Here is a 14,303-nt window from a genome sequence, read left to right on the forward strand (position 1 = left end):
GGCTCATTGAAGTTATTTCTGGCTCATTGAAGTTATTATCTGACTCATTGAAGTTATATTTGCATTACAAGAACTTCAACTAAAACCAAATAGTCGTTCATGAGGTATAGCATTAGTACAAGCGCAAAGTAAGGAACAAATTGAATGAAGAACATCAGATAATACATGCCCCCAACTCATAGTAGGTAAACTTCTTTGATTTGAGAGAAAGAGAATTTCCTCTGTTGTACAAACAATGTTGTTGTACCTCTCACATTGACCATTACTCTGATGATTATAAAGAGCAGTTCCACTCACATGGACACCTTAAGAATTAAGAAAATTGCGAAGTTCATTTGACATGAAGCAAGTACTTCAATCTGAATGTATAAAAGCTGGCATACCAAATAAAGTGAAAAGTTGAGTTAAGCAATTAATTACCGTTAAAGGAAATACAAAAGAAAACCTCAAAACCTCATCAATAATTGTTTGAAAATATTTGTTGACAGATGAAGACGGAATAAGTCCTTTAAAATTGCTTAATTGCTCAAAAGGTTGAGTAGATTAAAGGCTGGGTAAAGTTGCTTATTATATTTATGTTTTAATTGCGGTAGTGGTGTAGTGGTGGAGTGCTCACTTCATAAGCGAGAGGTTTCGAGTTTGATCCACACCATGTCCCTGGTAGTACCGCGCTCAAACTGTTTCTCCACGCAGCGGCCTTGTTTGTCAAGGTTTGTGTTTCGGAGTTTAGAGTTGAGAGAGGGTTATAACTACAATTAAGTAGCCTCCTCGCCTGTAGTGGCCTTCTGGGCCTTGCACAGTGGGGCAAAATCGAGTTTTTTGTGCCAAAAATATTTTCGTAGTTATTTTTATTAGAGTAGCTATATTTATAAAAAAAATGCATAAATAAAGTAATAAACATGTAACTATATAATATTAAAAAAAAAAAAATTTTGGTGAAAATATGAAATATTTTTTATGAACAAGACAACTTTTATCAGTGTAAACATTAAAAATAATACTTTTTAATGCATGTATTTGTCATAAAATAACTTTTTCAGATTTATATTTACAGAACTTATATATCATAACAGTAATGAAAGATTTTGTAGTTATTCTTTGTGTAAAAAACATCTTTTTTCCATGTTCAGTATTTCTCATCAACTGATCATTAACCAAAGACCCATCTTTTGTTATAACTTTTTTTATTGCAAAAAGTTGCAAAATATTTATTATGCATGGCTATTTACATACATTTAGCATGAGATTTACATAGTCAAATGTTTGGAGGATAGTTTATCTGATACCTAATAGTAAAGATTAGCAGCAAAAAAACTATCGAAAACTATCTGTTTTTGATGCATAAAAACTAATGATAACACTTACGTTAAACTGTTTTTAAAAGTCTGAGCGAAAAAAACATTGTTAATTAAAATAATTTATTTTAAAACGAAACTCAATAAAGTTAATTTAAAACAATAGTAGCATAAGAAAGTTGGTAAATAAAAAATGCAAAATAGCATTTTGGAGCACATGTCAAATTAACGTGTAAATAAAAGCATAAATTTACACTTAAATTAATATTTAACGTTTTTTTAACTAGATATTTCCTCTAATGAACATGTCTTCACCATTATGACTTTTAGATATTTTGGCACACTCTGTCCCACTGTGCCTTGGGGAGGTAAATTAACAAAAAAAATAAAAAAACAAAAAAAATCAACATAAATTTGATACCTAATAGTAAAGGTTAGCAGCAAAAAAACTATCGAAAACTATCTGTTTTCGATGCATAAAAACTAATGATAACACTTATGTTAAACTATTTTTAAAAGTGTGAGCAAAAAAAACATTGTTAATTAAAATAATTTATTTTAAAACGAAACTCAATAAAGTTAATTTAAAACATAATAGTATAAGGTAATAAAAGTATAAGTTCATTCAGCTGTTAAATTAAAGCTTGTAAACATCATCTTAAGAATAAACAATATTGTCTGTAAACAATGTCAAAATAAACAATTCCTCAAAAAAATTTTAAGTAATTTTAAGTTTAGTTTATTAATTATTTAACTATTATTATTATTATTATTATTATTATTAATATTATTATTATTATTATATATATATATATATATATATATATATATATATATATATATATATATATATATATATATATATATATATATAATATATATATATATATATATATATATATATTTATATATATATATATATATATATATATATATATATATATATATATATATATATATATATATATATATATATATATATATATATATATATACATATATACAGTATGTCAAAAAAATCACCCCCTGATGGTTTTTCAATAAAAACAAATTTTTATATGCTTAAATATAGATTTTTGACCCAAATTTTTTTTTTAAATATTGAATTTATATCAAAAAACATTTTTATTACAAGAAGTTAATATTCTTATACTTAAAACAAAAATTATCCACTAAATTAGAAAAAGTGTAAGTCAAAAAAGTGTATCACCCCTTAAATAATTATTTTGCTAATATAAAATTAATAGTCTATTTGTGCGCCTTTTGCCTTGATGACTGCAAGACATCTTTTAGGCATTGAATTTACTAAGTTTTTAAGCCATTGTGTGTCAAATTTTTTCCACTCCTCAATGAGAATTGCCTTTAATTGCGACAAACTGGATGGTTTTTGATCAGCTACTTTAATTTTAAAAAGATTCCATAAATTTTCAATGGGATTTAGGTCTGGTGACTGAGGAACCCAATCTAACATCTTAATACTGTTTTTCTTTAACCACTCAGTAGCTAACTTTGATGTGTGTTTAGGATCTCCATCCTGTTGAAAGATAAAATTACGAGATAAGCCAGCACTTCTGGCGCTTGATCTCAGTTTTCGCTTCAGAATGTTAGTATAAACCTCTTTTGTCGTTATTTCGTCAATGAATTCGAGTTCGCCAACACCACTCCAACCAAAAGAGCCCCAAACCATCATTTGACCTATGATAAGAGGAAAAAATAAGTTAGAAGTATATATTATATTGAAATTTTATAATAAAGCTTAATGTCACCTCCCCCATGCTTGACAGTTGGTCTCATACATTTAGGATTTAGGCGTTCACCATTTTTTCTCCATTTGCGTATGATACCATCAGAACCAAACAAACATATTTTTGTTTCATCGGACCATAAAACTCTTTGCCATTGGTCATTAGTCCAATTTGAATGTTTCTTAGCCCAAGCCAATCTTTTCTTTTGATTCTTTTTACTCAAAAAAGGCTTTTTTGGAGCAACTCCACCTACAAAACCTCGATTTTTCAAGCGATTGCGAACAGTTTGAGGATTTACAGTTATACCATGATCTGTTTGTAAATCTTTTGCAAGCTTTGGTGCAGATAATCCTCGATCTTGTTCAACTTTTCGAATAATTTCTCTATCAATGCGTTGGGTAGTCTTAGCTGGGCGTCCTTTTCTTGGCAAATTTTTAACAGTACCCATTTTTTTATATTTTCTAATGATATTTCCTACACTATTAGGCTTAATATGGGCTATTTTAGAAATAGTTTTATATCCTTTTCCACTTTTATAGTGTCTCAGGATCAGTTTTTTTACTGATTCATGAATTTCATATCTTTTCGCCATAATTTTCTTATTAAGAACCTAAAAAGAAAACAAACTTTGCTAAAAAATTAGTTAGAATAACTTCTATCAACCAAATTTGATTGTTTTTGGCTTATTTTCTGCAATTTTACTAATTTAAACAACAGAAAAGTTAAAAAATGATAAGGGGGTGATACACTTTTTTGACTTACACTTTTTCTAATTTAGTGGATAATTTTTGCTTTAAGTATAGGAATATTAATTTCTTGTTATAAAAATGTTTTTTGATATAAATTCAATATAAAAAAAAAAAAAATTAAGGTCAAAAATCTAAATTTAAGCATATTAAATTTTATTTTTATTGAAAAAACAACAGGGGTTGATAGACTTTTTTGACATACTGTATATATAATTGTATATATATATATATGTATATATATATATATATATATATATATATATATATATATATATATATATATATGTATATATCTATATCTATATATCTATATATCTATATATCTATATATCTATATTTCTATATCTCTATATCTCTACATCTCTATATCTATATATCTATATACCTATATATCTATATATCTATATATCTATATATCTATATATCTATATATCTATATATCTAAATTTCTATATCTCTATATCTCTATATCTCTATATCTCTATATCTCTATATCTATATCTATATATCTATATCTATATTTATATCTCTATATCTCTATATTTTTTAAGGGTATTATAATAATATTAAGGATTTAAATTACATATTTAACATGTACCTATTCATCAGAAGTGATTCGACCTACTAGCCTATGCTATTGGTAACCAGCAACCAAATATTTGGCTTAACCATTGGCCCATTAATCAGCCGATGGCATTGGTTGATTAATCGGCCGATGGCATAGATTGATTAATCGGCATTGGCCAAAGCATTGGTATTGGCTATTAAGCCAAATCAAACTAGTTCATAGGCACTCCTTATATGCAAGTTGCATACCTAATATTAAGATATATACATATATATATATATATATATATATATATATATATATATATATATATATATATATATATATATATATATATATAAGCAGAAAAACTAAAAAAGGAATAACAAATAGGCATAAAAGAATAATTATAACCATTTAAAAACAATATTCAAAGTGAAATAATTTTTTCAAATCAAAACCACTTACCATTTAATTCTTCTTCTTCTTCTGAATCAGAAAACTGAAATGAATTAAACACTAAACTATTTAACTAAATTGTTTAACACTTGTTATAAAGTTTTAGGATATAAAATTTTTTATTAAACATCTAAAATTAAATTGTTTAAGCGTTATAAAGTTTTAGGATATAAAATTTTTTATTAAACATCTTAAATTATTTAAGCGTTTCTTAGGTAGTTAAAACATTTTCACCCTGTATAGGTGGCTTTCATGAATTTTTTTATAAAAGCCACCTATAAAGTTCGAAAATGCAAATATTTTAGTTACCATAGTTATCAAAAATGATAAAACTAAAATCTAACTATTACATCCAAGGAAAAAAAATTCTGTTTTATTCTTTATTGCACATGAAAGTAGTATGAGGTATTTTAAAAACTTGCATTTTTACAGCAATCAAAAGATTTAATTTATTAATAAGGACATGCCTACTCACACATTACAATAAAAAAGTCAGTCCTGATCCTGATCTGGAAAATAGATTAATACCAGAAAGGGCATTCAATTGTCAAAAATTGCTTTATCTCCTCCATACTGTCATTTGAAAAATAGCATAAACTTTTCTGACAATGTTAAAACACCAGTTCATTGCAAAATTCTTTTTGCAAAGTCCTTCTTCAACAAAACCAAAATTTTGAAAGGCTAAATCTTGTTTTGCCATTTATTAAAGAAGATCCACATTGAATCTGTGACATTGATTGCCAGTAAATTGATTTCCATTATATAATTCTTACTGTGCCAACCTTCTCCATTTGAAATTTAATGCCAGCAAACGAAAAAGCGCTGGCAGGATGGTCTTTTATAAGTTAGCCTGTACGATTTAAAAAATTCATTTTTTTTTTCTATTTAAATTAAAATATCAATAGCGAAAAGCAAATGCTTTGAATAAATACTAGATAAAATAATTTATAATACAAATAGTAAAAAAAAAGGCATTTTTCATAAAAATTGAACAAATGAACAAAAAAAAATTTGCTACAATTTAAAACAAAACGCTTTTATTTTTTTGGCAAGCACTTTTTCTAGCACTTGCCAAAGTTTTTGCAGGCGTGTGGGCAAGTGTGAAAAGACTTAAGCGCAAAAGACCAGACATCATTTATTACTTTAAACAAATGATTAACAGTGTTAAGAAGATACATATACTTTGGTGGGTTCTAAAACTATGAGTCAGCAATTTCTATTGATTTTTTATGTTAAAAAACTTACAAGAAATGTAGAAATGTGCAAGATAGATAAAAAAAACTTTACAAGGAATTAGAAATGTGGAAGATAGATAAAAAAAACTTTAAAAGGAATTAGAAATGTGCAAGATAGATAAAAGGAAGATTCATAAGAGTAATATTAAAAATTCATTTAAAAAGTTGCAAAAATGTTAGTTAAATAAAACCTTCATAAAAAATTAACCCAGATTTGTTCATATATAAAAATTTGAAAAAAAAATTTCGAATGCATTTTTGAATGTTTGTGATAGTTTTAGAATTTTTGTTTTATAATTTTAAAAAAAGTTAAACTAAAACATAACATAAAATAAATAGCGTAACAAAATAATAACAATAACATAATAACAACAACATATAACATTAACATTACAATATATACCATAACATTAACATTACATATAACATTATATTATCATAACAATATATAACATAATATTAAATATACAATCTTAAAAAATTAAACAGTAATTTTTTAATTACATAATTAAAAAATAATGCAATTATTAAAGATTTTAAACCTAAAAAAAGAAATAAAAATAATTAAAAGAAAAAGTTTATAGAAAACTCTTCTTGCAGGAACTACTAGCAGTATATAACTGAATTTTGGTTGGGATAAAATTTACCAGCTATTGCAAGCTCCAAGCTGTCAAACAAGAGAAATCACATTCATTTTTTATTGGTTGCCTGTTCTAAGCAACCAAAAATTAATGATATTTTGTTAAAACTTAAGTCTATATCATCAAAAGTTTGGCTGTAATGCTATTGAAACGTAAGTTCATCAAGAAAATACAGGACCAAGAATGAGATATTGTGGAAATACCAGGAAAAATACCTCAGAATTACAATAATTTCACTTCATAGTGACGCTTGTATCAATGTCACATGTACTTAAGTCCTTTTCAGGTAACTGGCATTTACAAAGGATTGAAAAGTTATATAAAATTAAAAACTAGTAGCAATCTTTTAATCTCAAAATGTCATTGGCAAAAAATATATTTTTTGTGTATAATATACTTAAAAATATTTAAATAAATGTTTACTGACAAAAAAAATTATAACCAAAAACTAACATCATCATCCCAAAGATTGTCATCAGTATCACATTCTTCTTCACTTTCTGAAAAATAAAGACGGATACAAAAAATAAAACACGGATACATGTTTTTATTTAGCCCTGCTAATTTTTGACAATACTAAATAACAATGCAAATATCACAAGTTACATTTTTAATTGTTATATTTATGATAACTATTGAGGAAAGTCATAAGTCATAAGTTGTATTTTTTTAAATTAAAAAAAGTACATGGTGTATCTGCCTGCTGCACTCTGATTGTAAACTTACATCAGTTTGAAAGAGTTAAAAAGACCGTTCTAGAAGATATCAATTATGATTATTCACACTCAAAACATAATCCTAATTTATTTTAAATAAAACTGTAAAAAAAATTGTAAACATAATTTTCTAAAGTTGTATGGTGTTATCAATAGAAAAAATATTTAGAAAGACTAATATATACAATAGGATTATTAAATGAATATTAATTTCATAACTATTTATTTAATATTTGGTATAAGATAAATTATTCAATTTTTGATTTAAGCCATCATTTTGACAGTTACTTTTAATAACTCAAAAACAGATATAGAACAAAAATTATTCTAAAAACTTTTACAATAATTACAACTGATTAAAGTGGCAAACAAATTTGTTGTTGTTATTTTATCCATTTATAAAATTGAAAAAATCACAAATTTAAATATAATTTAACAAAATCAGGTTCGAGTTAATAATTAGGTTAGGGGTCGTCCATGAAGTATGTATGCTTTTTTTTGTCCATACCCTCACCCCCACTTCCCCCTCCCCTACCCCACATTTTGCAATAAGCTTTTTTGAGTTCCTGCCACCTCCCAAAAAGTACCTATGCTTTCTAACCTATTTATCTAACATTATATGATATTTCTTTTAATTTAGTGTCTCCTTTCTTTCACAATTGACCCACTGCCCTACCATCTCATTTACCCTATTTGCAGACACCCTCTTCCCCTTCGAGCATACATACTTTATAAACGATCCCTTAATAAAAAAATATATTATCATTTTTAAAACAATATAATTTTTTTTAAGAATTACATTTTTAAAATCAGTATTTAATGTCTATTGTTTTTAGACTCATGATAAAACATTACCTTTAGGAACTATACTTATTGATCTTTCAAAAAATATAAAGAATTTGATCTGGAAGTATATGGATAACACAGTATGGTCACTTTTTTGTAGCAGAGTAATGCAATTGATTTTTCACTACACTTCAGACTAGCTGGAGCTCTATTTTAATTATATCTTGCAACCAGCAAGAAAAGGTTGTAAGAAGACTTTAAATTCTTAAATAATAAAAAATCATTTTTTATTACTTGAGAATTTTATTTTATTAGTACACAGCATCATGTACAAACATTAAATTACTTTTTTAATGTGGGTAAAGTTTGGGACAGATATTTATAAATATTTACAAATTTATAACCTAAAAGTTATTAAATAAATTATTTATCAAAAACAATGTAGCTGTTTTTTTTGTTTTTTTACAAATTTTATAAATTAGGTTGGCTAGCATAGATGAAATGAAATGGAAATAATTAGAAGCCACAAAAAGAATGGGATAGACTCTAAACTTATTCAATCTTAAAATAGGACTATTAGAGTTCGAAATATTTTTGAATTTAGAGTAAATAAATTTAATGAAAAGTGGTCACTAGAGAACCCAGAATTAGGGTATAAAAATTATACATTCTGTTTGAAAATATTCATTTTGAAAGCCCTGCTTCTTAATTTATATAAAATTTGTATAAACCATTTTAAGCATACCATGTTGAACTTTATTCTGCATTGAACACTTCAAATCATCTGCATTTTCATATATCATATTTTGAAATTAGCAGAAAAACAACAAGCATAACTAAAATATATTTTATATTATATATATATATATATATATATATATATATATATATATATATATATATATATATATATATATATATATATATATATATATATATATATATATATATTATATATATATATATATTATATATATATATATTATATATATATATATATTATATATATATATATATTATATATATATATTTTAAAATAGAATATATATATATATATATATATATATATATATATATATATATATATATATATATATATATATATATATATATATTCTAAAGTGATTTAAAAGATTTTATTATACTACTAATATACCAAAATGTCAGATGAATAATGACATGTTATTTAATACTTAAAATACATCTTTATAATATTTTGTATTACAAAGATGTATAAAACTTAATCATTTTTGCTCAAATAAATATATAAAAAGTTGGATACAATATAATATATTGCCTATATATCATATATAGACTATTAATCTATCAACAAAATATTAAAAAGATATGTTTGTTAATATTTGACCACGCAAGTTCGCCAAAATCAAAAGTGAGATATAACGGAAGTAATTTATTAAAATACTAAAATAATAAATAATAAAATAAATTTATATTATTTTAAATTTTAATTCTTAAAAATTTTAATTAAAAAACTAAAAAGATCTAGATTAATAAACTAACATATAATTATTTTATTTCATTTAATGAAATAATCGTTTTCATTATTGCGTCGTATGACAATACCCTTGTATCACCACCGCACAGTGACTGAAGACAACAACAAAACAGCAATAAGCCCCTCGCAACTTTTTCATAAATTAAGTGCCCTTTTTTAAATAATATTAAATTACAATGATCTTTTATTTCAAAAGTAAAAAAATTTTATTTTGTATTTTATATTTAAAAGAAATGAAAAAATACGATATTTTTTTTAAAGAAATCTGAAAAATATGAGATTTTTATTTAACTAAATTAGAGAGTTTGAAATTTAAATGAAAATGTATATTTATTCTTAAGATAACCTTTTGACTGTATATATTTTAAATATACTGAATAGAAAAAAAGTCTGATTTTTTTGTTTAAATCTTATAACTTTTTTAAACATATCAGCTAAAAAAACGTTCCACCTAGTTCCGCAAATTTTTTTTTTCCAGTTATTTAACATTTCTACTTTTAGAATATAAAGGGATTACTGCGGTATTGGAATTTATTAAAGAAATTCAAATGTTAATGAACTCATAAAAACCTTATTTGTCGCCATGTTTTGAAGTATTTTATTATATCAAAACAAATGAAATCGGCGGGAAACTTAAATTTGAATTTTTTTTTGTGGTTACAACCCTCTCTCAGCTCATACACTCCGAAACACAAACCTCGACGAACAAGGCCGCTGCGAAGAGAAACAAGTTGAGCGCGGTACTACCATGGTGGGGATCGAACTTCTCGCTTATGAGGTGAGCCCTATACCACTACACCACTACCGCGTACAGTGGTACGCGGTAGTGTAGTGGTGTAGCGCTCCACACCACTACCGTTGATAAAGCTCAATAACTTTAGCATTTCCTGTAATATAAATGTAACTTAGGAATATAATATTATTACAGGAAATCTAATGCGATAATTGTTAAAGCATTAATAACATAAAATTTTAAACAGTTTAAAGTAAAGAAATGTATAAAATAGTTTAAAATGTTTCTGATATATTAAAGATTTTATTATATTAATGGTTCTTAAAAACAATAACAATGAAAAGATTAGATCTTATCCCAAATATGTGTGAAGTAGGAGAGGATAAATTAAGATTCTGGTAGGATTTACTTAATAAAATAAAAAATACTGAAGAAACTTAAACAAAGGTTGCTTTAGTTATATTTATTTCAAAGGTGAAGAAAAAACTAAAACAATGTGGCCGAAATTATGATACATTTATACAAAAAGAAAACCATTAGCTTATAAGAAATCCAATAAAATGTCCAATAAAAATGGCTATTTTGGTTCTCGAAGGCCCCATAAACAAAACCTTTGTTTGGATAAAATCTTCCCTTTAATATGAGTGTAGAGCAAGCTCTTGCATTAAAAATGAACACTGTGCTCAGCGATAAGCAATATCAAATGCTCAGAAACTCAGCCCTTGTACACAATGTACATATATTTTAGTGGAACAATTGAAATGCTATTCTGAAAATATACATTTTTCTGAAATTTTAGAAAAGTGTACTTTTTAAAGCATGTTAGATCAAACGGTTAGTAGAATAACTGAAATGATTGATATGCTGAATGTGGTCAAGATAACGAAATATTTGGAGTTTTATATGGAAAGATTGGTTTTGATGGAACATCAAGCCAAAGTATTTATAAGCAGAAATACGAGACAATTAACATAATTAAAGAACTTAAGCATGAAGAAAATCTTTTCAGTACAGCTTTTGTGCTCACATTGCTCAAAGTAGAATATGACAAAATTTGGAAAAATGAAAATCCTTAAAATTGTCACTTTTGTAGACCTCTACATCTACAACATAAAAAAGAGAGTCCAATTTTATCCAGAGAACCAGAATCAAATTTAAAAAAATCTAACAAATACCTCAAAGACGTTTCGCCAAGTTTTTAATATTCAGAAAGGAATGACCTTTAATATAACCTATAGGTTTGATCTTACAATGTTTGATAATAAAGTAGTTAAAGCACTTACATAGAAAAAATCCACTCAATCCTGCAATGTGTGCAATGTTAAACCCAATGAAGAAAGCAATATTGATTTAGTAAATGCAAAAACTGAAAACGAGTCAGCCTTGGCGCTCGGAAGTTTAACTTTGCACTGCTGGGTAAAGTGCTTGGAGTTTATTCTTCATACAATGGAAATTAAAAAGTATTAGACAAAAACAATTATCAGTAAACTTAAGAAAGAAAGAGATTTTGGTACTTTTTAGAAAACGGTTAAGCCTATATATTGACATACCTAAAGCTGGGTTCGGCAATACCAGTGACAGCAATACTGTCAAAAAAGCATTTAAAAATAATGAAGTTTTTTCTGAAATTACTAAAGTTGGTTGTGATATAATTAAAAGGCTGCATAATATTCTCACATCTTTGCGGAGTAATCTGCATAGTTCTTCTAAATCACATGAACTACGTTTGCCAATCGGGGTATATTTGGAAGATGCACTGCAAAAATTTAGATAAACAAATAAGAAATTTTAGACTTAAGCACACGGCAAAAATATCAAGGTTAAACACTATGATAAATCAGATGCTTTACCTTCGAGTAAGATCAGATCCAAAAGTATCGAGCATATCTTTTAGAAAACATAAGAGTTATTGAGAAAAACCGTTACCAGATGAAATTATTAAATTAATTGTAATACAAATAAAGAGTACACGGGAAAAAACGGCAGAATCACAATTAAAAAGTTTTGAGAAAGTATATATTAATCATTTGTAAAAGTTTTCATATAAAGCATAGAAGTAAATTAGAAAAAATTATTTCTTGATTAATTTATCTGAAGCTTATATTTTTAATAAAATATTTGTAACTTTTATTAAAAAATTTTTTTTCCTAACTTTATACAAAGACTTTTATAAATGAATAATATATACTTTCTAAAACCTTTTTAAATGTGACTCTGTCGTTTTTTCCCGTGTACTCTTCAAATGATGAAATAAATGTAATAAAATACAGTTTTTTTCACTATGTATCCTTTAAAAACCATTTTTTTTTTTTAAATATCAAGTAGAGTAATTTATAAAGATGGCGTGTTTGTCTTAATGATTCTAAAATTTTAGAAAAAATTATTTTGTACGCGTATAATCAACTTTAACGCGCGCGTAAACGCGTAGGCGCCTATTGTACGCGTTGAAGCTGCGCGTAAAAAAATTTTTATTAACAAAATTGAAATCTTTGACCCAAAATTTTTATTTTAACATATAACATGTTTTTTTTAGGAATTATATTAAATTTTTGTAGTTTTTTGATGATCATGAAACACTGTGCGCCGTAGAAACGGGCATTACAAACCTTTTTTGTTGGTAAGTACAAAACATAACATGGTGAGTGGGTGATACGAGTTGAGCGTGCTTACGAATTTCAGGAATAAAGTTGGAGGACATCGGTAAAATTTTGAGTTTCACATATTGTGAAATAAGGTTGATCTTATTAAACAGTATAAATACTGTTTAGTTTTATTATTCTATTGTTATTGCAAAATAGATAAATCTACAATTTAGCGGACAAAAAAAAGTTTTCGTTTTTTACAAAACTGCAAGTATTCGTAAAAAAATCACAGTGTATTTACATAAAAAAATTGTATATACAACAACCTTGTCTACAATATTGTAAACAATATTGTTATAATATAACAACAAAATAATATAACAACCAAAAAGCCCAAAAAATAAAAAAAAAGCCATCAAGTGGAAGCTCACTAGCTGGCTTAGTGCGCCTCTACTTAAAGATCAAGATTTTATATTAAATAAAGCAAAATTCCGAGATGGATTGTGTCTCCGGTACAATTGGAATGTTAGAGGACAACCCTCAAAATGTCCATGTGGAAAACATTCAACACTAACCACGCAATGAACTGCAAAAAAGAAGGGTTTTTTATTATGTGTCATGTAACCTGCGGAATTTTGAAAGTTTGCTTCAATTCTGCAAAAGTTTTATAACATTGGTAAGAAAGGATTCGTGAGCTTCCTTTCAAATGCTCTTCCGCGGTGCTTTATATTAAATATATATATATATATATATATATATATATATATATATATATATATATATATATATATATATATATATATATATATATATATATATTTAATATGCATTATATTTCGTTTGTGTCCGCAGATTCTGGCGTAAAGCAAAGAATTACTTGGTTCATTGTGCGAGTCACGAACCCTAACTCGACGTCAAAAATCATTATCTCTTGATAAAATAAATGCAAAATACAAATAGTTTTATATATTTATATAAAAACAATAAAATATAAAAACGCATGTAAAATAAAACGTGTTTCATTGTTTACGATATTTTTGTTGTTGTATATCAACAATATTGTTTACGATATACAACTTTTTACGTAAATATAACATTTTTTTTACAGATATTTGCAGTTTTTTAAAAAACGAAAACTTTTTTTTACCGCTAACTGTAGATTTATCCCTTTTGCAACTATAATAGAAGAATAAAACTATGTGGTACTATTACTTCATATGTTTAACAACTACTTGTTTAACGCATGTTTTACATCTATTCCACATGTTTAACATGTGGACAAAAAATTCTATTCTGAAA

General features: G+C 25.8%; 1 protein-coding gene across 1 annotated transcript in view; it reads right to left on the bottom strand.

Moving 5' to 3' along the window:
• LOC105844953 (uncharacterized) overlaps positions 1-9,792 on the bottom strand; it is a 117,037-nt gene extending 107,245 nt beyond the window's left edge. Inside the window, exons 1-4 of the mRNA XM_065792041.1 lie at positions 9,695-9,792; positions 8,919-9,009; positions 7,125-7,171; positions 4,805-4,838 (exon numbers count right to left, since the gene is read on the bottom strand). Coding sequence (XP_065648113.1) covers positions 4,805-4,838; positions 7,125-7,171; positions 8,919-8,976 — 139 coding nt within the window. The 5' untranslated portion in view covers positions 8,977-9,009; positions 9,695-9,792. The remainder of the gene's footprint in view (positions 1-4,804; positions 4,839-7,124; positions 7,172-8,918; positions 9,010-9,694) is intronic.
• Between the last annotated feature and the right edge of the window lie 4,511 nt (positions 9,793-14,303).

This window comes from Hydra vulgaris, chromosome 03, assembly GCF_038396675.1.
Source record: "Hydra vulgaris chromosome 03, alternate assembly HydraT2T_AEP".
Taxonomy (NCBI): Eukaryota; Metazoa; Cnidaria; class Hydrozoa; order Anthoathecata; family Hydridae; genus Hydra; species Hydra vulgaris.